At 41.3% G+C, this 25,300-nt stretch overlaps 1 protein-coding gene across 1 annotated transcript in view; it reads right to left on the bottom strand.

The window, feature by feature from the left end:
* The window catches only part of Prex2 (phosphatidylinositol-3,4,5-trisphosphate dependent Rac exchange factor 2), a 276,161-nt gene that overhangs the window by 48,636 nt on the left and 202,225 nt on the right, over nt 1-25,300 (bottom strand). The window contains exon 35 of the mRNA XM_005361884.3: nt 6,687-6,801. Within this exon, the coding sequence (XP_005361941.1) occupies nt 6,687-6,801 (115 nt within the window). The remainder of the gene's footprint in view (nt 1-6,686; nt 6,802-25,300) is intronic.

The raw sequence follows: 25,300 nt of genomic DNA on the forward strand, positions 1-25,300 counted from the left end.
TTTCTGGCTTGGTCTAGGAAGGAGTTTACATTCTAGAAACATTCTGGAACTATTTATGCTTGAAGTTCAGCCTTGTTCACAGGGTAAAATGCCAAGCTGGCATCTTCAGAAAAGGACCAGGGCTATGGTGCCAGACTTTATCAGTCTAATTTGGGGAAATTGTGAGTTTACTGGGTTTTCTTGCAGACCATAGCTAGAGGGCTAATCACAGGAATATAGCAGCAACACTGCAAAGTTCTGCCCCATCATGGATGGTGAGCGCATAGAATCTGCATCATAAGGCCTGGCTTTTAATCAACCTTTACTTCTAGATCACTTGCTGCTGGTGTGGGTGATGAAGTGGTAATCAAAAGTTAAATCCCAGGCACGGGTCTCCTGCTCCTCCCCAGGGAGTGCCAATAGCTTCATTATCATTGGTGTACCACTTGGTACCCCTGTATCATTCTATTCGAGTTGCAATGGCTACAGGACAAAGTCCAAGATGGCATCTTCTCAGGACCTGAGGCAAAAGTACCACACAATATTTGCAAGGATTGATTTACTTCTGTGGGATAATGCTCTTGTGCACTGTAAAGATTTGTCACATACTGTTTTAATAAAATGCTGATTAGTCAATAACCAGGCAGGAAGTGTAGGCAGGATGACCAGTTGAGGTAAATTCTGGGAAGAGGAAGCAGAGATGCAGCCACCAGTCAGACACAGAGGAAGCAAGAAGAGAATGCCTCACTGATGAAGGTTCCAAGCCACAAGGCTAAACATAGGTAAGAATTAAAGAATTATGGGTTAATTTAAGTTGTAAGAGCTAGTTAATAATAAGCCTGAGATAATAGGCCAAATGGTTTAAAATTAATAAAAGCTTCTGTGTGTTTCTTTGGGACTGAATAGCTATGGGACTGGGCAGAATAAAAACTCCTATCTACAATTTACTTTTTTTTTTTTAACTTTCCCTTTGTCCTGGAAAGGGTGTCTCCTTGTGATGCAATATTTAAATACCACATGTCTCATGTTTTTCTTCCTCTTATGATAACTTCAAATATGTTGGGTAAATGAATGAATGATTGTACAAAATCATAGCCATGGAGGCCAGTGGGGCATCTCCTGCCTGAGACGGACATAGGTTAAACTCTTACCAATAAAGCCTTAATCACGTGGTGATACACAGATTTAATAGAAATGGGTTAATCAAGATGTGAGAGTTAGCCAATAAGAGGCTAGAGCTATTGGGCCAGGCAGTAATTTAATTAATACAAGTTCTATGTGGTTATTTCAGGGGTTAAGCTAGCCAGGTGGCGGGATGCGGCCAGCCCACTCCTCTTACAACAGGAAGCAATAGTAGAAATTTTTGTTTTCAGTATTAAAAAATTCACCCTGCTCACTGCAATGGCCTTGTATAGGGAAAAAAACTTAGTGTCATTAGAGAAAAACAGTTCTTTGATTTAATGTTTGGTTTTGCCACTCACTGGATGGATAGACTTACCTTTTCCCTAAAATGGAAATGATAACAATAACAAGGGGAAATTAAGATTTTAAAGAATCATATAACTTTCCTTTCATGAGACTGACTCCAAATATCCTAAAGATTTGGTAGGGTTGACATTTGTCATTTTCTGCTAGGTCGACAATTGTGCCCATCTACTCTAGGCTGCTCCACACCAATAGCACCCAGTGCTTCTACTCTCACAGAACCCTTCTCATGTGATGGTTCACTGGCCCATCATACTCAAGGTCCTCGGAAAGGACCAGGCTCTAGCTGCAAGTCCTTCCCAGATCCTTCAGTAGAGCTGGTGATGCAGGGGTAACTGTCTCTCATTCTATGAGTAACATTGGTTTCTAGTGAACACATTTGCCCAGATGGGAGAATGAAATGCATCCACTGAGAGGAAAGGAGTGCCAAACAGAATGGAAGAGCACTTATACCCCATACTGAAGTGGCCGCAGCCCTGGATATGTGCATCACACAGTCCATACATTGTTTTGTTTATACTAGCTTGAGTTTATTTTCTGAAGCTTGTCATTGAAGGAATGTTTTCTAATCACACAGGTGAAGGCCAAAAAGTTGTTTTCTGAAATCCAATGAGTAAATAAAATACGTTCAGTATTAAATGAATTGTTCTGAAAGAGTGAAAGAAAGTGGATGGAAGAACCCATCCACTCGGGTTATGGGGAATAAAAAAAAAAGAAAAAGAAAAAGAAAAAAGCTCTGTTTTTAAGAGAGTCAGTCAGCTTTCTTGAAATGGTCAATATTACTTCCTGACTCTGAAAAACAAAAGCAGATTGGTGAAGTATCTGGGCAAAGCCACAGGAAAATGTTAAAGAAGAAATTGACTACATTTTCAAGAAACAAGCAAGAGGAGAAGGCATTCTGGAAGGAGGAAGATAATTGCCTTCCTGTACACAGGAAATCTATGTGTATCAAGGAGGGCAGACTGATAGCAGGTTATTACTGACAAAGGCACCTAATGTTTTTCTTACCAAGGAGTACCTACATTTACAAACCTTTCTTGAAGAGAGATACATTACAATGTTTTCTTATAAACGCAGAATTGTGTGCAACACTTTTGTTATTTTTTTCACAATCATCAATAACTGTCCTGTCAGATAGTATATATAGATATATAAATAGCTGTATATAGGTATATGTATGTATGTATGTATGTATATATACAAACAAGTGCACGTGCGTGAGTGCACACACACCAACTTCTGATTAAAGTAGAGTCATGAGAACTAGGAAGTTAGGTTACAGTTTGAACAAAGTGTGTGGCATCTCCCCCACAGTGCATCTGTTTAGATAATTTGGTTCCAGTTGTTGGTGCTGTCTGGAAGTGAAGAGTCTGCAATGTGGATACTAACTGTCAGAAGGAGGACATTAAGATTGGGCTTTTGTTGTTATACTTGCTTCTGGCTTGGGTCTGACTCTGTGACCTGAGAAGGAAGGAGATACCACCTCACACTCCTACTACCACTCCATGATGCACTGTGTCCCCATCACCATGATTTAAACTTTTCTCTCAAGTTATTTGTGTGTAGCACTTTGCCAGAGCAATACAAAAGGAACCAATATCAGTAATGTGATTCAACACACCTCTGTGGAGAGCTTTTTATGCACCAATATTTTGATAAATACAAGAAGGGACACTAAAGTCAGCTAATCCCTCAACTCAAATAATTGATATTACAATAAAGAAGGTGAGTGATGTATAACAATAACATCACCTAGAAGAAAAACTAACAGCTGTAATTAACATAAAACGTTGGGAGGGGGCTGCTCCGTCATTTAGGTCTGGATAGTGGTTCTGAAATTTGAGTGTGAGAAAGAATGAATCATGGGGAAAGCTTGTGACAACACAGGCAGTGGGGCACACTCAAGAGGTTTTCAGAAGCTCTCAGAGACACTGCCATTGCTGATCTGGGGACTGTCCTTTAAAGAACTTATGATTTAGGAGCTGGTCTTCAATTCTGGCTGTACATTAAACTCCTAGGCATCTTTTGAAATCTCTGCTACCCAGGATTCATTCCAAGTCTATAATAAATGAATACAAAGAAGACTAAAGCCGTGTGAGAAGATGAATCATAAGCACAGCTTTCTCAGGAGTTGGGAAGCAGAGAAGGCAGATGCTAATGAAGACGAGGAGTCAAGAGAGGGCAAGTATGAGGCACAGTTAGGAAGGAGAACATGATTGACGCATCTGTGGGGAAAGAAAACGTAGGGCTGGGTCATGTACGAGCTTCGTGGCCAAACTAAGGAGCTTGATATTTCCCCTGGAGACAACAGGAAATCATGAAAGACCTTCAAATAGGAGGCGGCATGGTCTGGAAGCAAAATACTGAGCGGATAAAAACAAGACTGGTGCTTTGAGACAGTGTTAAGTAGGATGCTTCAGCAATGGTCTATTTTCTTAAGATGAGTCTATGGATGCATGCTCTAGCCTGCGTGTTCTATAGGAAAGCTTCACTTTGGATAAAGTTAAAAAGCAACCTAGGGATATATTTAACCAGCTGGGAAGGCAAAATTCTCCTCTACCAATCTCAAGACCAAACTTAATCTTCCTAAGCCAATGCTTCTTATTAGGGGAATTAGGAAAAAATTGATTATAGATTTAAAGATAACACTTTTCTTTCCTATGAAAAGAGTTAGTACATTTTGTAGCTCTGAGGAACAGTGATGTAGACAAGGAAACAAAATTGAAATAGGATAAGCCAATTGAAAATGAATCATCAGAATCTCAGATTGGAGTTGCTAAAGAAGAGGAAATAAATAATTGAAAAAATTAGGAACATAAAATTTCCTAAAAATGATGAATGGCAGATGAAGCAGAGAGCACAGGAGAAGGGACAGGTGTGTATTACTAGAGAAAGAAAACCACCTGGACCAACAATCACCCCCTGCTGGTCATTTTGGGAATTAATTTAATCTTCAATCTTCAGAGTAGTCTCAGTGTATATTTGTGTGCTGTGGTGTGTGTGTGTGTGTGTGTGTGTGTGTGTGTGTGTGTGTGTGTGTGGCAGGAAGGCACAATATCATTTTTGAGTTACAAAAATTAAATCGAGGACAATTTTTTTTCCTTTAAAAATAAATGCTAAGCAAAATAAGCCAGACTCATAAAGCTAGGCACCATCCTGTCTTATTGGATGACACTATAAATCTGTAACTCTCTCTTGTGTCCTCGCTCTCTCCCTCCCAGCATACACATGTGTGAGTGTGTGTGTGTGTGTGTGCGTGTGTGTGTGCGTGTGTGTGTGTGTGTAAAATCATGAAATTATAAAGAGGATCGTAAGAGGGGAGGAAGAGATTTCCGGGAGGGTGGGGATAAGGAAAACACAGCAATGGAATGCAGGAGACATGCACGCAGAGGAGGGAAGGATTTAGCCGGAAGGAAGGGGATCAGTCAGAGGAGGGCAGAGTGAAGGGGACATAGAAAAAGGACCCCAGGGAGAGAGAATGAATAAGAATAAAGTATAGTGCCATATGTATACATGAAAATACTATCATGAAATATATTATTTTGTATGTTAACTTTCAAAGTGTTTTAAAAAATCTAATTTGTCAAGTAATTTTACAAGTGATCTGTCAACCAGTTCATGGGGAGAAAGAGACAGACAGACAGACAGACAGACAGACAGACAGACAGACAGAGAGGGGTGGGGAGGAAGATCTTCTAACAATTGCGGAAAATAAAAGTTTTCTAAGTTACAGTGCAGTTCCCTTCCTCTGGTTATAAGTCATTTTCCTTGCTATTTTATTATCAAGGAAATCTGTGGTTCCCCCTTTGGAGTCTTAGTCTTATTAAGAGAATTTTTAAATGGCCATAGAAGGAATCTTGAGGATCATTTTATTAGAGTCTGGAAGGAAAAACAATAGGACCGGCAAGGTGTAGATCTCAGAAGCTGCACAGAGTAGGGAGATGATGAAGAGGAATAAAATGTCACTCTATTTTGAGTTTGGGTCCAAGAAAGCCCTCATGCTTAGCAAAGCAGCTGCGTAGTAGAAAGGGAGGGGACAGGGACACCTTCCAACATAGGTTAAAAAAAAAAAGCCCTGAGCAAGCTCAGCTTTTTGACTAGGGTCTAAAAGGAGGGAGAACAAAATCAGACAGGTTTAGCAGTGTGGCATGGGGCACCAAGGGCTTCTCTGCAGTGTAACTACATCTTCTCAATGGGGGATAATTATTTCTCCTGTCTCCTCAGCACAGCTTCACCTTCGGTGTTCTAGTCAGGTGACTGTCAGGCCCCGCTGCAGAAGACAGTAGTGCACAATGTTCTAATCTTAGGGCCAATGAGAAGGCCAAGTACCCAGGCAGGACTTGAGCTAGAAAGCAGAGTCTATTCTTTGAGTCAGGAGGAAGTAGCTTTCCCTTAGTGAGTCTCAACCAAGCGCTGATATCACCACTCTACCATATATTATTGTAAATCCCGAGAAGAGGGTAGCTGACTTTTTTTTTTTTTTTGGTTTTTCGAGACAGGGTTTCTCTGTGGCTTTGGAGCCTGTCCTGGAACTAGCTCTGTAGACCAGGCTGGTCTCGAACTCATAGAGATCCGCCTGCCTCTGCCTCCCGAGTGCTGGGATTAAAGGCGTGCGCCACCATCGCCCGGCTGACTTTTTCTTTTGTGGTGTTACCAGAGAAATAGGTTAGGTTCAAAGCCAACCATAAGGGAAGAGTCCATCCTCAAAAGCTTCCAACTCTGCTAATATCTATAATAACAACACAGTCATGGTGTAGGAAGACATATAATATTAAAAGTCAAGTGTCATTTACTTGGATAAAGATATATTTTTTCAAAAACATGCATATAGCTGTCATATCTTCATATGGAGCTTCCCGCCCCCATGCAAGGGGCCAGCTGTTTAATGGCACGTGAAAGTGTTTTCCCAGCAATTCAATGACCCTTACTGTAGATGTCGCCACAACATAAAATAATGAAATTTCCCCTGCTATACTTAAATCACATCCCTTCATTTTCTCTAGAAATTAAAACGTCAGCACACAACATTCTAAAACTCTTTTTCTTATTCATTTTCATGGGGCATAGCCATTGGGGTATATGAGACATTAAACATTATAAATACCAAAGGAAATACCAATAATCTAAGCTAATGAAAAAGTTACAAATCCTGCTCATGTGGCCAAAACAGACAGCCTAATAGGAAAAGCAAGGCTAAGTCAACAAGAGTGGAGGTTACATACCTGAGCTTCTGGTTGTACTGTCTGACCTTTTCCAGGGAGGCGGCGTTTATCTGGGCTTGAAACTGTTCCACGGAAACATTGTCTCTATAGCAATATCCTTCCATGCTCTCCAAGGCTGCAGAAACAAGTTAACCGTTCACACACAGTCTTGGAACTCAGCTTCTGTGCCTTGCCTCTAACCCCGCTGATTTCCAACAGCTACACCAGAGTGTCTAGTATGAACACATATGCAACAGATGCCTCCAAAAATGAACGAAAATGGGCCCTGTGCTCTCAAAATATATATCAAGCAGTTGGTAAAATTTGTTTTCTTGTTAAGTAGGCAAAGGAAATTTCTGGTTTAGACTATCTTCTATTTTTGAAACATTTTGAATGCATTGTAGAAGACTAGAAAATGCTACCCCAAAATTCAAGGATTATTTTCAGCTGATTATTTTGAGAAACTGCAGACACAAGAAGTATTCTGAAAACAAATTAAAACTTAAGTCTTTTGTAACGGGAATTTGCATTCAAAACAGAAGCCTACATTGTGTACCTGTACTATGGGATGGGGTGGAATTGGGGGGTAAGAGTGGGGGTAAAGAGAGGGGGTGGAAATCTGCATTTGCATGGGCATCCCCTGTTCTGCCCATGAAGAGAAAGCGGCGAAATCATAAGAGCTTCTGATCCCTGCACAAATCACAGGGAAAAATTCACATAACAATTTCACCTCGTTGCCTTGTCACCCTTACAATCAGACCTGTCTCCCAATTTGTTTCCATGGACATGCATGCAATAGTCTTTTCCTCCGCGGGATGCGGAATGCTTTGAACGTCAGACCTGCAGCAGATACTGAGACCAGGGGTTCTACTGGAGACTGTTTGGATTTTCACAGCACACACACACACACACACACACACACACACACACACACACATCACTTGTGTAATGCCCTTTCCATTTTCACTAAGCATTTATGTTCTGTGGCTTTAACTCTGGCAGTGTGATAGCACAAGAATCCTAAAGCTCACAATGATAGGAGAGGACCTAGTCCTACTTCGCCTCTTTCTCAGTCGAGAGTGTTAACCTTTTCCCAGGAAGGTGGCATTCTATGCCTCTCTTTAGCACATCCCAATTGCCAGCATCACTATTTTTCCATGTTGGGATGATTACTCATTACTCAGGGTAAGCTGAGACTGAACCCCGAGACCCCGTATAGTCAATGACCTGATATTTACCGTCCACCCAGAGGCTCTTGGGTAGGTGACTCACACAAGCATGGAGATGCCACTCAAAGGCTAATCATTCATGCTCGGGTTAGACAAATATCTTACTATTCAGAATGGCATACAATTGAAACCATGTATCAATTATTTCCAGAATTTTCTATTTAATGTTTTCAGACTACGGTTTCCAGCTGGGACAGAAAACCACAGCCAGCGATCCCACAGAGAAGGGGGAGATGCTTAGGGGGAAGCTGAAGAAGAAGAACCCCTGCTACTGGGCTGACCCGCTGTATTTCCTGACACTTTGGCTCTAGTTTGCCTTTGCCTCATATAGCAACTTCCTCTAATGTCATTCCTTTTGTAGTTACGTCAGATTCTAGGAATGATAGGACTGATCAGTAACCACCTTCACGATAAGGGATCAAACTTCCCTGAAGGAACAAGCCTTGAAGGACAGGAGCCCCCATGATGAAGTCACTTCCGCAGCCTTAGTTACACTTCTGCGGCTGTAACACAAGACCCTGACAAAAAGCAACTTAAAAAAAAAAAAAGGTTATTTAGCTTATAGTTCCAAAGGGGACATAGGCCGTGATGGCAGGGGGGCATGGCGGCAGAAACATGAGGCAGGCACTCAGGAGGCATGAGGTTGGCCTGTCAGTCAAGAGCAGAGTGATCACATTTCAACCACACACAGGAAGCCAAGAGGGAGAACAAACGAACGGGAAGTCCTGCTGGGGTATAAAACTTCAAAGAAACCCTACTCTGGGTGACACCCCTCCTCTAGCAAGTACCACTTCCCAAAGCAATGGTTCTCAACTTTCCTAATGCTGCAGCCTTTGAACATATTTCCTCATGTTTGGTGGCCACCAACCATAAAACTATTTTTACTACTGCTTCATAACTGTAATATTGCTACTGCTGTGCATTGTAATGCAAATATTTTTGGAGGTCCAAGTTTTCCCAAGGGGCTGTGACCCACAGGTTGGAAACCACTATCCTAAAGGGTTCAGAACTGCCCCTAACTGGGGACCAGGTGCCCAAACACATGAGTCTATGGGGGCCACAACATGTCCCAGACAATGGCACTTACCCACGCTGAGTTAGCCCCACGTGGGAAGCAGAGTACTCATCTTGAGCGATAACGGTGATGGCGTCTCTGGAAGCCCTTGCCTGCTATCACATACACGTCATCTACACGGGCTTTAGCCATCTCATTGTTTCTTATCTATAAAATCTCAAACTTCCTATCAGGCCCTTAACACAGACTCAGGGCCAGTCCTGGGCTTTATGTGTACGTCCATACACGGCTACAGTGACACTCGTTCCTATCTCTGCCGTCACCACTGCTTGTCTTCGTTGGGGGCAGTAACATGTGGTTCGTAATTCTTTTTCTAGGTAATTTTTGTGAAGGGTTTAAGGTCTGTGTCTTTATTTGCTGTTTTGCATGTTTTTCAAGATGAAAATAAATGGCCATTTTCCCCCAATATCACACTGTCTTGATTATTTTAACTTTATAGTAGATCCCAGCAGTCCCACGGTACCCTCAGAGGTGGTGTTTTTGCACTGAAACTCGAGTAACAAAGCCATCTCCTTGTTCTCTTTTGGCATCTTCCGCATCCATGTGGGCTATACAGGACTTCTTTCATTTGTCTTGGCCTTAATGATCTGCCTTTGCTACTGGGATCTTCTCTGACTAACAATAGTAATGACGAAGTAATGCTATGTTCACATGAGCAAATATGGACTTTCTTATTTTCCAACTGTAAACCTGCAGTTATCTGGGAATCTCCCATATACAAGACAGTAAACACCATTTGTAATAAAAATTGTATTAAATACCATGGGCAGTCTTTCTACCCATGTGTGTTGGAGAGTTGCAAGGGTCAACTTGACACAATCTAGAATCTCCCAGAAAACTAGTTTCAATACAAACTCCCCAAGTTACGGTGGCCTATAGAGATGTCTGTAGTAGCTGTTTTGTTTGTGTTCCTAATGTATGAACCACAGCCTGAAATTGGGCAGCATCATTCCCTGGGTTTGCATCATAAGTTGTATAACAGGAAAGAGAATGAGTGGTGTGGTAGGCTGGTCCTCATTCACTTCTCTCTGCTCTCAATGTTGGATATGGCTAGCTGCTCCTAGTGCCTGCTCTGACTCAACCTCAGTAAGGGGCTGGAGCCCACAGCTGTAAGCTCCAAGGTCATGCCTCGACTTCCCCAGAATAAACCCTTTCTTTCTTAGAGTTGCTCCTGTCTGCACCTTGATTATAGTAACAGAATTGAATCTAGTATATCAAAGACTCTTGTCCAAGGCACTTCAGGATCCCACTCACCAAAGGATAGAGGAATTGCCTAGAAACACTCGAAGCAGTAAATTCCCGAAATCACCAAAATCTTCTACATGACACTTGGGAAGACACACATGGCCCTCTTAAGAAGGCTTCACAGAAGCTTTACTAAATCCTTCTCCTTCTATTCTGTCTACACTTAAATCTGTGTTAACCATCTAAATAAACCTATTAGGAATTCTGGCATCACTTGGGTAAAGGTCCCCAAAGGTTACCTCGTAGTCGGCTGTAAGTAGTAGCACAGAGATGTATCTCGGACCTATGTCCTTCTCCCACAGACACTAGTGAAATGCTGGTGAGTTTCCTTGACTGCTGGTGAACAGCTCTACTCTCTGCTCCTAACTTGTACATTACCTTAGCTTTTGTGTTTCTTGGAGAAAGTCGAAAGCCCCACATAATATTTAATGACTAAAACTAGGTCTGTAGACAGGCTTTCCTCTAGAATTAGCAACATCCATTCGGAGCCAGATGGAATAATTGTGGCTACCTGCTGTTTACCACAACATCCAAGCCATTCTCTTGTCATCAAAAGATTGGCCAGAAACCCTATGGAGGAGAAGTGACTTAAGGGTAACACCAAGAAAAGTAAGCCTTGCTAAGCGGAATATTATAAAGCCTAAATGTATTGAGAATGGCTGTCTCCATGCATGCCATTCTCCGGATCCCTCCTGAAACTACTACTCCCATACCATACTTCCTTATTTTAACTTCTTTCTATAAAGCTAGCAGCTTCAGGTACAGCAGCTCCACAGACCTCCTCCTCTATTGCTAGCTTGATGTTCAACCTCAACTTTTCTCCTTGTGAAAACATGATTCCCTGCTTTCAGCTCTACATTCTCTCAGTATACATAGTATTTTTTTTTTTATCAAAAGTGCTTTCAAAACTTACTAAGGCAGTGATTCTCGATCAATGGATTGCCACCCCAACATGAGTGGCATATCATTTATCCTGCATACCAGATATTTACATTGTGATTCATAAATGTAACAAAATTAGTGATAAAGTAGCAGTGAAATATAGCACAGGGAACTGTATTAAAGGGTCGCAGCATTGGGAAGGTGAAAATGACTGCTTTAAGATAAAGACAAATTTAAACTACACAGGTCCACATGCACTAATCACGCCTTTGTAATGTGCTAGAGAAGCATAAGAAGACAATGATGTAGAGATGGTTTCCAGAGATACACAGAGGGAAATTAGCCACACAAGCTCTGGGGCTGCCCAAGGCTGGTGACGTGGCCCAGGTAGGTAACTCAGTGAGCATTTTAGGTTATTATCTTTTTCTTTCCATCCTTTTTTTCCCAGACACACAAGAAAACATGCAGACTATAGTTTAGCCTCATTATAAGTTTTTTTTTTAAGTGAAGGAATTTGGCCTAAGAAAAGGCATCACAGGGAATATTCCCATCTCCAGGGTATCAGCCTATGCTGTCCAGCTCTGAAATGGGAAAAAACTGCGGCAGTCTGCTGAACAATTTCACTCCTTGACCATTTTGCTCTTAGTGGGTGTTCACGTGAGGCTCACAATAAATTAGGTTAGGTTCTTTGCCTCTGAGACGCAAACTTTCTATCTTATTTTTTATTATGAATTGTTGGATATAAACAGATTTTAGGTGTAGGATTGTTTTGTGCAATGGAGAAAAAAAATAGAACAACAATCTAATCCTGCTACATGATAAATAGTCTAAACAAACTATAAATCATTTTGTTGTTACATATATATGTATATATATATATATGGCTATATCTTTGTATATACTATTTTCATTAAATGACCATCCTAGGCATGATTGAGAAGGTTTTTATTGTAAATGTGAGGGAGAAAAGAGCTAGAGACATCTAGAGATGTCTAGACTGAACATGGTCCTCAGAATAGACCAGGCCATGGGTAGGGCAGGGGCAGGAGTTGGGGACAAAGAGAAAAGAAACAGAATAGGACAGAGGATAAACAGATGAAGAGACGAGCCTTGGAGCTGAGGACCAGGAGCATCAAGAGAGCATATAGCCAAAACTGAGCTATATAAGAAAGAGAAGCTGGGAGGAATGTGAGGCTCAGGGACTGGGAAGTTCAGGGTAGGCTAGGGAGTGAGACATGCCAGAGGAGCCAGTTCTGCACCAGGTACTTTTCAATGCTGGGAGAGACTGGCAGTAAGAGTCCACTTTGTTATATTAATAGGTACCTCAGTCAACCATTTGTCCTGGGTTTCTTTGGGACTTAACACTCAAAATGTCCTTATAAATTTGTATATTGTTTGGTTGGTAGCAAATTGGTTTCTAAGTGCATGTTTGCATAAATTAAAAATGTTAAATTAGTGTGAGTTATTGCGTGGTGTAACTGGAGTTTTAAGGTAACATTGCTGGCTCTAGTTTCCAACAGGCTATGCTCAGCCACCAATCCTAGTGCACCTGTTAAAGATATGATTGATGGAGAGAAACAATGGGGTAGATTGGTCAGTGTGCCTCAGGTAGAGTGGACAAATGAAATCCATTTATCTCAAATCCATCTTTGGGTTACTGACATGCGCTTTAGATTGGACTGAAACAAGAGACAATAAAAACATAGTTTGGCAGTCTTGGGTCAGGCAGGCTAAGGTCTGATCAATGCTGTCTCAGTTCTGGTTCTAAACTATGGTTCAGAGAAGTTCTCCGTGATTGAGTAGACAGGTTGGTCCTCAAAAGATGTCTATTTATATTCCAGGGTGCAGCCTCGCTAGGATACATGACTGCCATCACCTGGTGGCCCTGCTACACTCGGCTGTTTCAAGGTTTGTGACCACAACTTACCTCTGTGCTGTCAGCTTGACAGAAGGGTAAAATAACTAGGCAGACTCTTTTACGTGATTGACAAGCTTACATAGAGAGGCAAACAGGCAACCTGGGGGAAGGAGACAGGCAGGGGATGAAGGCAGAGATGCTGGACTTCTTTTGTGCCTTTGTTGCCTCGTGGACCCAAAAGAGAAGCCAATGCTTTCTTTAAAAGGCACCTTCTGAGTGGCCGCTATTATAGGAATTAACTTTCTAATAGACTGGTTCAGTTAAATTAGCTTGTAAAAGGAAATAAAAGTGTCTCCTGGGCTGTTAACATGTTTGGCCTATGTTCTATTCACAGTTTCTGGGCTTTTAAGTTTTTAAAGGAAAATAAGACAGAAAGGGGCCTGCAGTTAAGAAAACAGGGATAGTAAGTTCTCAACATCATGAGAGTGCAAAGTAGCAGAAGAATATAAAATGAATAGATTTTGGCAAAGAAGGTTAATCAAGAAAGGTTTTGAGCTGGCGGTGGTTGTGTACACATTTAAATGAGTTTGAGGCCAGCCTGGTCTACAAAGGGAGCTCCAGTATAGCCAAGGTTGCAAAGAGAAACCCTGTCTTAAAAACTAAAAAAAAGAGTTGGACAGTGGTGGCACACACCTTTAATACCAGCACTTGGGAGACAGAGGCAGGTGGATCTCTTTGAGTTCAAGGACAGCCTTTTCTAAAGTGCTTGACATAACCAGTGTTGACGGGACCCCAAACTATAAGATCCAATGTGCCGTTAACATGAAGACTGTGAGATGCAATTTCTTTCTCAGACTTTATTTCTTTCTAGAGTTCTAATCTTTTTGTTATGAAGAAATGGGAAACCCTCTGCAGGGCCTTTTGGTATTTTGTTGATCTGTATGTAACACTCCCTTGACAGATATAAAACCCAATGGCAAATATTGATTAGTCCAAGGCCTAAAGGCTATTAATCAAACACCAATAGACTCATTCAGTAGATTCAAATATCTGTATTTATTAACTCAAAAATTTCAAATAAAATTGCTTGGCTCACTGTCCTAAAATTAAGGAACAGTTACCTTGGACATGTTGCATCTTAGATAAGAGTATCTATCTTTGAATGGTCTGATGGCCACAGCATGGCGACTGCCTAGTGGCCCTGTGTAGTGTTACCATGAAGATTCAGAGTTTGTGTGACCTGTCAGAAAGTACAGCAGTTAAAGAATTAAAGTCCCGGCCGCCTTTAATCCTAGCACTCGGGAGGCAGAGGCAGTAGGATCTCTATGAGTTCGAGACCAGCCTGGTCTACAAGAGCTAGTTCCAGGACAGGCTCCAAAACCACAGAGAAACCCTGTCTCGAAAAACCAAAAAAAAAAAAAAAATTTTAAAAAAAAAATTAAAGTCCAGGATTTTAAAAAATAAGTGACTTCAAAGAAGAAAAAAGATAGAGAATTGTATAGATGCTATAAGAGTACAATGGAGGGATGGATCTAAATTGGTTTCTCTTAAAGAAGGTTAAAAGAAAAGGCACTGCTTCTAAATTTAAAAAAAAAAAGTTCATTCCTGAAGGAAGAGATATTCCAAAGTAAAGAGAAAAATGAAGAAAGCAGAAAACTTGAACCAGTTTCATAGAAAAGGCTAAGTCACAAAAAGGCTGACAAAAGATGAAGCTTAAAGGTCACAAGTATATTGAAGGCATGGGCTCAGGGGACCACTTCCTAAATATAACCTCAGCAGCACAGACACCGAGAGTAACAATTAGCAAATGGGACCTCCTGAAACTGAGAATCTTCTGTAAAGAAAAGGACACATTTACTGAGACAAACACAGCAGCCTACAGGATGGAAAAAGATTTTCACTAATCCCACATTGAACAGAGAACTGGTCTCCAAAATATATAAAGAACTCAAGAAACTAAGACATCAAATTACCAAATAATCTGATCACAAAATGGGTTACAGATCTAAACAGAGAATTCTCAACAGAATTGCAAGTGACTGAGAGACACTTAAGGAATTGCTCAAAATCCTTAGCCATAAGGAAAATACAAATTAAAATACCATCTTAAACCTGTCAGAATGGCTAAGATAAAAAACACCAATGATAGCTTATGCTGGAGAGGATGTGGAGTAAGTAGAACACTCCTCCATTGCTGGTGGGAATGCAAACTTGTACAATCACTCTGGAAATCAGTTTGATGATTTCTCAGAAAATTGGAAATCAACCTACCTTAGGATCCAGCAATACCACTCTTGGGCATATACCCAAAGGATGCTCACTCATACCACAAGGACATTTGCTCAACGGTGTTCACAGCAGCATTATTCATAATAGCCAGAACATGGAAACAATCTAGATGTCCCTCAACTGAAGAATGAAAATGTGGTACATTTACATAGTGGAGTACTACTCAATGGTAAAAAAAAAAAAACAAAAAAAAACAAAACAATGACATTTTGAAATTTGCATGCAAATGGATGGAAATAGGAAAAAACACTCCTGAGTGAGGTAACCCAGACCCAGATAGACAAACATGATAATGTACTCATTCGTAAGTGGATATTAGACATAAAGCAAAGGATAACCAGCATATAGACCATGATCTCATAGAAGCTAGGTAACGAGGGGGAGAACCCTAGGTAACATATGCGGATCCCTCTGGGGAAAGGAATCAGACAAGATCTGAGAAAATTGGGAGTGTGTGTGGGAAGGAAATGGAAGATGGAAGGAAAGGGAAAGGGAGGAGGAGAACATGAGGAAATAGGATGTTCTAGAACAGGGAAGGACAGTGATGGGGAGCAAGGAAAGAGATATCTCAATTGAGGAAGCCATTATGGGGCTAACAAGAGACATGGCACTAGAAAAATTCCCAGAAATCCACAAGGATGACCCCAGCTAAGCCTCTAAGAAATAGTGGAGAGGACGCCTAAACTGGCCTTTCCCCGTAATCAGATTGATGACTACCTTAATTGTCATCATAGAACCTTCATCCAGCAACTGATGGAGGCAGATATCGAGATCTACAATGAAGCACTGGGCCCAGATACTGGACACCAGTTCAAGAGAGGGACGAGTGATAATATGAGCAAATGGATGAAGACCATGATGGTGATACCCACAGAAACAACTGAGCTAAACTACCTGAACTAGTGAAAGCTCACTGATTCTGGATAGATAGCAGAGGGGAAGCTGTATAGAACCAACTAGGCCCACTGAATGTGTGGGGGGGTGGCAGTTGTGAGGCTTGGGTAGTCTGTAGGAACACTGGCAGTGGGACCAGGATTTATCCCTAGAGCTTGAACTGGAGTCTAGGAGAACATTCTCTTTGGAGGAATTCCTTACTCAGCCTAGATATAGGGTGGAGGACCTTGGTCTTACCTGGAGGAGAAGTGTCCAACTTTGTTGACTCCCCATGGGAAGTCTTCCCCTTTCTGAGGAATGGGTGGGGAGGGGGAATAGGGGAAGGGTGGGACAGGAGGAAGGGAGGGAGTGGGAATGGAGATAGCTATATAAAACGAAAAACGATTGTATTAAAAAAACTCTTAATAATAAAAAAATCTAACAAGTATATAATTAAAAATAGTTTCTAAAGGTTGTAGAACATTGTGTCCCTCAATAAAAGGTTCAAATTTCCCCACAAAGGTAGAAATTAAGTTGTCAATTTGAATTCTGGGACGGAGCTCTGACCTCCAAAAGGCAGATGCCCCAATGGCTTAATTAAAAGATAATAGAGCCATCTAGGAGCCTTTGTAGCATGGGTGCTTCCTGTGGAACTCAGAGTCTGCACACTGGCTTCAGAGCCCAGTCTCTTTCGAAGGCTACTCATACCAGTCTCTGAAACCCTGTGGCAGATGCGTGAACCACAGTGTTTCCAAAAGCCGATGAAGTTACTGTTAACAGCCCAAGCCTTGAGACGTCCCAATCTAGAAGAAAGCCTTTGCCTTTGACATAGCATAGAAATAAAGCATAGAGGGGCCTCCAAAATCTGAGGAACATCCTTTGACTTGGAGCTTCTGCTTCTGAGCAGCTGGGCTCTACAGTGTGTGAGAGACCAGGGCGTTTGCAAGCTCTAACAACTACAGAGATGGTAGCAGATAGGGCAACTGAACTCACTCCCTAAATCCTCACCAAGTTCACAGCATCTTTGAAACCAAAACTTACCATTGGTTAACTAAAATCAAGCACTTTATTTGGAATCACCAAAACTGATCTTTAAGGTTTACCACATGAAGCCTACTGAATTTGCTCAAGTTCCGGAAACAAACAAATTAGCTCACTCCGGGATGGTGCCCATAGATCACAAGTCTATGCTAGTGGACCAGACTTAAAAGACGAACCCTTAATGAACTCATGTACAATTGTTTAGAGATGGAAGCAGCTGGGACCTGATAGGCAGGAATGCAACAGTGGCTTCCAGGAGGAAGGAAAAGCTACAAGTCTTTCTCCCAATAGCCCAGCTCCCAAAGCTGAACTTGTCAACTCAACCAGAGCTTTCTAACTGGGAAAAAAAGTGAATCAATGTTTACACTGACTCTAAACATGGTTTGCTAGTTCTTCATGTTCACCCAGCTGTATGAAAATAAAGGACTTTAAACAAGAGAATTTTCTCAATCAATATGCTCCTGAATTTCATTTCTTCTCTAAGCCATCTGGCAACCCACATGGGTAGAGATGTCTCTCTGTATACCTTCTAGTATTTGCTAACACTTCTGCAGGATGAATGGACACCTACTACACTTGGATCAAAAAGAAATAAACTAAGGTAAAGCCTTATTCCCTATAATATAAGCTCTACCTTCTATGGCTGTACAGCCTCAACAACATCTTGAAGACAAGGTCTCTTGGACATGTGAACCTCAAAAGACTTAAAATATTTCTTCAAGAAAAACATATGTCCTAACTCCTTAAATGCCATTATAAAGTAATCCAAAGTTATCAATGACTCTATTTGGTTTGCTTCATCTCTTTGCTGCCAGATGCCATTGGTATGCACTCAATGACCACACCCTTACACTCTTCTGCTAAGTTTGCTCCACACTGGATTCCCTTCTCTGAAATAATTCTTCTGTGTTCTGTCACGTTCTTAATATGTAACAGTCATTTTTTAACAGCCTAAGGGATCTTACTTTTAAACTGAGAAGCTAAGAGGACGCAGAAACTTGACAGCCCTGCCCTTGCTATTCTGAGATGTCTGTAAGGGAAACTAGAACTATTATTAAAGCAGAGTGTTGGGAATATATACCTGAGAAAGGGGCTAACATGTGTCCTCGGCTCCAAGATTTACATATTCAAAATCTATGTCACTTTCTGCTTACGTTTTAATGATTTACTAGCATCATTGGGATGTATCTCATGATAAAAGGTCCTGCTATTTTCAGTTTTAATCTTATTAATTACCACAACCATCTGCTACATGATGTGTTATTTATGCCACTGAAGGCAGGAGTTAATGACATGGATTCTTATAGATTTCCATCAAATGATGAGATTATATTCTGGTCTTATAGCTCCTTGGACATTCTCTTATCCCCATCAGACCAGGTAGGTTGACACTTTTGGTGCCTGGGTAGGGCAACTGTCTATGCCCTGATTAACCCATAAATTCTAGGAAATGGATCTTTGGTCATTATCATATCTTAAGGAATCAGATTCTCATAGGAGGAAATTGAGGTGGGATAGAAAGACAGGGAAATTGGGGGAACATGGAAAGTAAAAAAGCCTCTTCAGCCAGGAGTCTTGTTGAAGTCTTTGAAAGGCAGGAGTTAAGAACCTCAGCAAACTTCCTGTGAAGGTTGCCTACACAGAGGTAATACTCATTTTATATAGAGAGACGTGTATTAAGAATGTTAAAATATTGATGAACTGTGTTTAAGGCCTAAGCATACATGCATGTATGGCTATATATTTTCCTTCTTTGCCAGCTTCAAACCTGCAGTATTCTGAGAATCTCCCTCTGTGACCTTTGGGATCCATGGTTTTACCTTATCAGATTGTAACAGTACCAAAGTGCTGCTGAAATAACATATGCCCTCATTTACTGAGAACACAGAGGTTTTCCTTAGTGACTCGTGGGAGCTACCACAGAAGCCAAGCAAAGCCTCCCAACAGCTATGGCTAAAACAATCAGGCACAACTCTTTCCTGAGAAGCCACCTCAAAGTGTGTACTATCTTTTTCTATTTTAAACCTATAAAAAGATGGCTTCTTCATAAATTCTAACTGTATTTCATGCTGACTCATTGTTCGCTTCTGTTCTGTGGTTCAGTAAAGAACCTCAACTTTACTTCGATAGATGCCTCTGAAAACAAGTCCTTGGCCTGACGGCAGCATGGAGCTATGGCTCTGGCCTGAGCCCCACAGTGCTGAGTAGCTCAGTGGTAGAGTTCATGTGTAGTGTGTACTAGACTTGAGCTTAATTAGTACTGTGTGTATGTACATGTGTGTGCACACACATACATGTCTTCGTTCATATTCACATTCTGCTACTCAGTTAAATATTACTGAGGTAACAGAAAGCACAGCTGGATCCAGGGAAATCGCAGGACAGAGTTTTTACTCATATGGTGAGTCAGGATAAAAGACACGTGTAACATCTCAGACACTTAAAGGTATTTTGCTTAACATAGTTTTCTTCACTTTATTAACATTTTATTAATGTTTTTTGTTTGTTTTTAGGGGGCACAAATCACACAACTGAACCCAGAAATCCAAGTTTTGGATGCAGGCTGCCAGCAGCCAGACCAGCTATGGATGTAATTTGGCAATGTAAATCCTTTGTCCTTGAACAGAATCACAGTCACATGGTCTCATTTTCAAAGGAATATTTCAATTTTGATTTTAAAGAAACCTCATTTTCTTGCAAAGCTGCTAAATGCAGTAGTTTGTAAATGAAACAATGTGGTGCCATGAATTAACAGAAAGCTACCATTTTCAGACTATTATTATTATTACTATTTGCAACACTAGCAAGGTGACTACTAATTTGAACTATGGCCTATCCTAGTTGTTTTGGATCTAGTACATATCACACTGAAGATTCTCATGTATGTTACCAAATTTGATTTTTTTCTTTCAGTAAAAGTCATAATTGTCATGCAATTATGAAGATTTCAGAGGATACATGCAACATGAAGCCCAGCATAGGAAGCTACCTTTGTGGCCTCCTTTCAAGTTTGGCATGGTTTCACTTCGCAGTTTAAACATTAATTAGAAAAATTGTAAAAGATCCATCCAGCAGTCTCCAGGCCCTGAATATGGGCAGGAGTAAAGGGAAGCCTTCTGATGAGACAGCCTCAAATACAGACGGGGTTCACTCCTGCTAAAGGATGGGAGTTGGTTTTCTGTTAGCAAGGTCTTATCTGAGGAGGCATCTGTCTATCAACAGACATAGTTCAACACCAATTTCCATTCCTCCTTGGGAAGCCAGTGGCTGCTTTTTAGGAGCTGTGCTGCCATCGATGGACAGATTAATACCTGAGAATTCAGGGTCCTCATGCTGCCCATGGAAAGTGAGCAGCTACTGTGACAGGTGTGGGGAGAGAATTTTACTAAATGATAGTATTAAGAGAGTCTGTGATATTTATAATATAAAATAAAAATATAAAAATAAATAAGAACTCATTTATTGAAAGAGTTTTATGTTCTGGGCAGCACGCCAGATATTTCACGGGAGTTAGTAAGTCAATGTCCCTGAGCTCTGAATTGTGCTTGAGTGTGCTTACCTAAGCAGACAGTCTGGGAACTGAGCAAGGGTTCAGGCAAGGACACTTTAGTCTGTGGCTTCAGACCAGAAAGATGAGGGCAATGGGGAGGGGCTTCAGAGGAAATGAGTGTGTATCTGAGATGCACTGTCATCAGGGCCTACTGCTGTCCTCGGAGCCCACTCCAATATTATGTAAACATAACCGACTATAATTTTAATGAACACTCTTCTGTTCTTATTAATTCCCATTTTCATTCTATCTTATTTTTGAGTGTGAAGTTTTATTAAAGGGGTGTGGAGGGTGGGAGAGAGGGGAAAGAGAAAGAGAAAGGAAGAGAGGATAGGAAAGGAGCGAGAAGGAGGAAAGGGGAGACAGAAAGCTGCCTCTTCAGAAGAATGGCAAGCAGAGAGAGACACAGAGAGAAAGCCGGGGGTGGGGGGGGAGAGCCTTCATTATATCTTTTGACAACAATAAAAATTTACGTAATGATTAAAGTTCATAAAAACTTAATTTTTTTTTCAGAAACAGAAAAAATATCTAAGATTGCCAAAAGATTTAGCAAGAATTTAATGGCACATGATAAGGTTGTAGAGAATGAAACATAAAAAAGGTGAGTTCTGTATTTAAAAATTAGATTTGTATGGCCAAGAGGAGGAAAGAGAACAGTGTCTCCCATTGTAGCAAAATGTTATTTTTGTTTATTGTTATTTAAATTAACATGAAACATAATGGTGTTCTAAGAATTAAATTTCTAATCTCAGATAAAACAGATTAAATATATAATAACCATGGTTGCTTCAAACTTCAAACTTCAAACTTTGTTTTCTCCAATGTTTCCTTACCTAATTTCCTTACATCTTATGCATATAATATAGTTACTTCTAAGAGGTTACATTCACATACTTGGTTGAAAACATGAGAACATACTTATAAGCATTTAATTAAAAACAATATTTAAAAATTGATTTGAGTTTGCTTGTTTTATTGTTAGCACTTTTGAATTAGAGGAGATATGAGTTCGAGACCAGCCTGGTCTACAGAGCTAGTTCCAGGACAGACTCCAAAGCCACAGAGAAACCCTGTCTCGAAAAACAAAAAAAAAAAAAAACAAAACAAACAACAACAAAAAAAACCATTTCATTAAACTTAAACATCTAGCAAAAAAAAGGGCGGTAGTGACATCTAATTAATTATAAAGACAAATTAAGTATTAAATTAAGACTCACAGTAAGCCATATTTCTACTTATTTAAAAAAATCATAGCTTTTCCACAAAACTAATTAATGGAGAAGAAATATAAGATGCATCCATATGACTTTCGGGTATATTCAGGACAGAGTCTACTGAACACATCAGCACACCCGTATTTACTGCAACAGTCACTACAGCCAAGCTACAGAAGCAGCCAGAGTCCATGGACAGATGGAAGATGGAAAAAATGTGGACTTTTGTTCACCAATAAGAAGAAACACAATCCTCTCACTAGCTGGAAAATGGATGAGCTGGGGATTATCCCACTAAGCAACAGAAGCCAGACTCAGAAAGACAAATGTGTCACATGTTTTCCCTCATTTATGGATCCTGGGTTTTGTTTGTTTGTTTGTTTGTTTTATAGATACATAAAAATACAGAAGAGAAATTGGGGAGGAGGAAGTGGACTGGTAAGAAGTGGGGGGGGGGAAGAGGAGGACTGAGAGGGTAACTATAAACAACATGCAATAAATAGTCTTTATTTATTGAGCACCAGGCTCAATGAACACATGATGAAGAGCAAAGCAGAGTCTCTCCAGAGTGCCTTGTAAATCCACTGAACAACAAAAACTCCATTGACATCATTAGTGGTTAATAAGATACTTTGTACAAACAGAAATGTTCACAGCCAATCAGAACTCCTCTGAAGTGGTTGCCAAGCCTTGAGACTCCTGTTACAATATTCGTGAGGGGAGCTCTACACTCACATACAAGCTAAACAATGGGATATCATTCCTGCCAGTTGTTTGTTCATTTTTAAAATAAGCGATTTACTGCTTCAATTATAAACATTGTATCAAGTCCAATGGGAAAACTAATATTCATCTTCTACTGACACTTCAAGAAAAGTTTGAGAGGAAAAACTCAAACGGAAGTAACAGAAACTGTCAAAGTTTGCTGCAAATTTCTCCTTTAAAAAAAAGAAACAGCACTCAGGAGTCCAGGCAAATTATCCTCTTCCGTGGAGACAGGAAGGCATTTTTTAAAGACATGTCAAAGTTAAGGGGGGGGGGCAGCTTTTGTGGAGCCCACTCCCTCTAGAAGACAAGCAGTTGAAACTCACAAGAGAACACTTAGGAAAAGATCAGCACTAAGTGCTTCTACTTAAAGATGACCAGCATCCAAAGACCAGCAAAGGGATGCTCAGCAATGCCTTCCAGGGAGGGATGCCACAGGGCTTAGATGATGCAAGTCAGCTCGAGGAAGGGCAGCCGAAAGGACAGCGCATACCATCCGCTGAAAGTTGAATTGTAACTTTCAAAAGACAGGACAAAGTCCTAAACTGTAGTGCCCACAAAATGACAATGTAACTTTGCTATGAAACATTACCAGTCTCATCATTGAAATAAGAGAGTCATACTGGATTAGAGGAGGCCCAAACCCAGTGACTTGCATCCTTTTCACAGTAGAAAAACTGTATACAAAGACACAAAGGTAGACGGTCAAGGAAACGAAGGGGTCATCAAAGAGAGGCAGAGCCTCCAAAGAAACAAGGGACACTGAGGACAGCTGGTAGCCATGATCTGAACTGATGAAAAAGTGGGAAAAAATCACTCCCTACAACCTTCAGCGGAAGCATGTCCTGTGGACACCTTAATTTCAGACTGCAGTCTTGTGGAACGCTGATAGACTTCATCTCGGATGGTGCCGTTTGCGGCGGCAGCCTCAGGAACCTGGTCCATCTGCTGCACTGACTCATCTGGGACTCCCTTCTGCTTCTTATCTCTGTTCCTGTTGCTTTAAAGATCCCCAGAGGAAATGATTTCCCTTGGAGACAAATCAGAGGTCCCATCGAAATGTAAGCTATAGTTCCTGGCATCCGCCTGTCGATGAAGCTATTGTGACCTTGTGGGAAGAGGAAGCCAGGTGAAGTGCTGAGGTCCCCTTGGGGCTTCCTTGCCTGGAAGTTATGGTAAACAGATGAGGCCAGCAGCCCTTCTCTAAAAGGAGCGGAGGTAAGGAGTCCAAGTCCCCAAGGGACGAGAAAGTCTGGTTGTGATACTGATCATTGATAGAAACCAGCGGAGGGGCAAGTTCCGAAATAAAGTAGTCTCAGAGCAGGCCCCAGACTGCTGACTGGAGTCCACACAATGAGAAGGAAGAATCTGTCGAAGGTTTAAACGAGCTACAGGAGATAGGGTTGCAGCTTGTCCCAATAACCAGGTTCTTCCGAACGTTGTCTCCTTGAAGGAAGGGAAGCTGCCCAGAGTCCCTGAGGAGCCTCTTGCAGTTTTTATAAAAGAGAAGATGTGAGGGACACAAAAGCACAGGCTACAGAAGATGCTCTAGGAGCTGCCACACAAATGCCTGTAAGAAATAGGCACTTCATGGTCTAGCTGCAGAGTCCTGAAGAAAAGATCCCTGAATCCTTCACTCTTTGGAACACCACCATCTTTTGGTGAAAAAAAAAAAAAAATTTCAGCCAAAGCAATGCCTCCTTGAAAAAGCAGCCGGCATCTCAATGCATCGTTAGCATGTAGATCTTCTTACACTGCCCTTCACCTGCTTTGCTCCAGCTGCACAGGCTCTAGACATCTGAACATGCATGCAATAACTGGACATAAACTGCAGTGCTGCACAGCCCAGGAAGAGCAGTGATTTCTTAAGCCTGTGTGCTCGGGAACATGCAGAAAACCACAAAAGTACCTTGGCATGTGTGCTCCACCTCCCAGTGATTCCGTATTGATGGCTGTGGTGTGGGGCTGGGCGTGGGCACTTTCTAAAATCCTTCCAGGATGATCCTGTGCAGCCCGCATTGACTACTGCCGCCAGAGCCATGAAAACAAGTCAGCCTAAGGAGGACCAGAGTATTGATTCTCTGAGTGCTACTCCACCAGGAGCTGTCCAACTTCCCTCTCCCTGTGGGTCTGGTCCACGAACTCATCCACACTAATCTGCTTAGCCTATAAGGAAGCATGCATTGTAGAAGGCAGATTATCTAAAAGTAATCTTTGCCTCCAAGCACTGTGAATGTTTTTTGTGCCAACTTTCCAGCCAGGCCCTGTGCCTTGTTTTGGAAATCAGTTCCACTTTGGTTTGCCTAGTTACTGTTCCAAAGCTGTGGCTTCCTGAAATACACCCTTACATCTGACCTTGCTCACTTCCGGCCCTTAGGAGGAAGAGAGCAATATCCTTGCTTCTGCTACCCTGGGCCATGCTAAGGGCTGACACTGAGGAACCCCCAGGAAATTTTCACATTCACAGATTTTTTTTCTATATTTTAAGTAGCTAGTGAAGAGCCATAAACCCTTCAAATAATGTTTATCCCAGGGAAAGACCATTTCTTTCATTTAGCATCACTTTCAATCACAAAACTGGGTCATTCTCTGCTCAGAGTGAGTCTGGACATCG

This window comes from Microtus ochrogaster, linkage group LG5 (assembly GCF_000317375.1).
Source record: "Microtus ochrogaster isolate Prairie Vole_2 linkage group LG5, MicOch1.0, whole genome shotgun sequence".
Taxonomy (NCBI): domain Eukaryota; kingdom Metazoa; phylum Chordata; class Mammalia; order Rodentia; family Cricetidae; genus Microtus; species Microtus ochrogaster.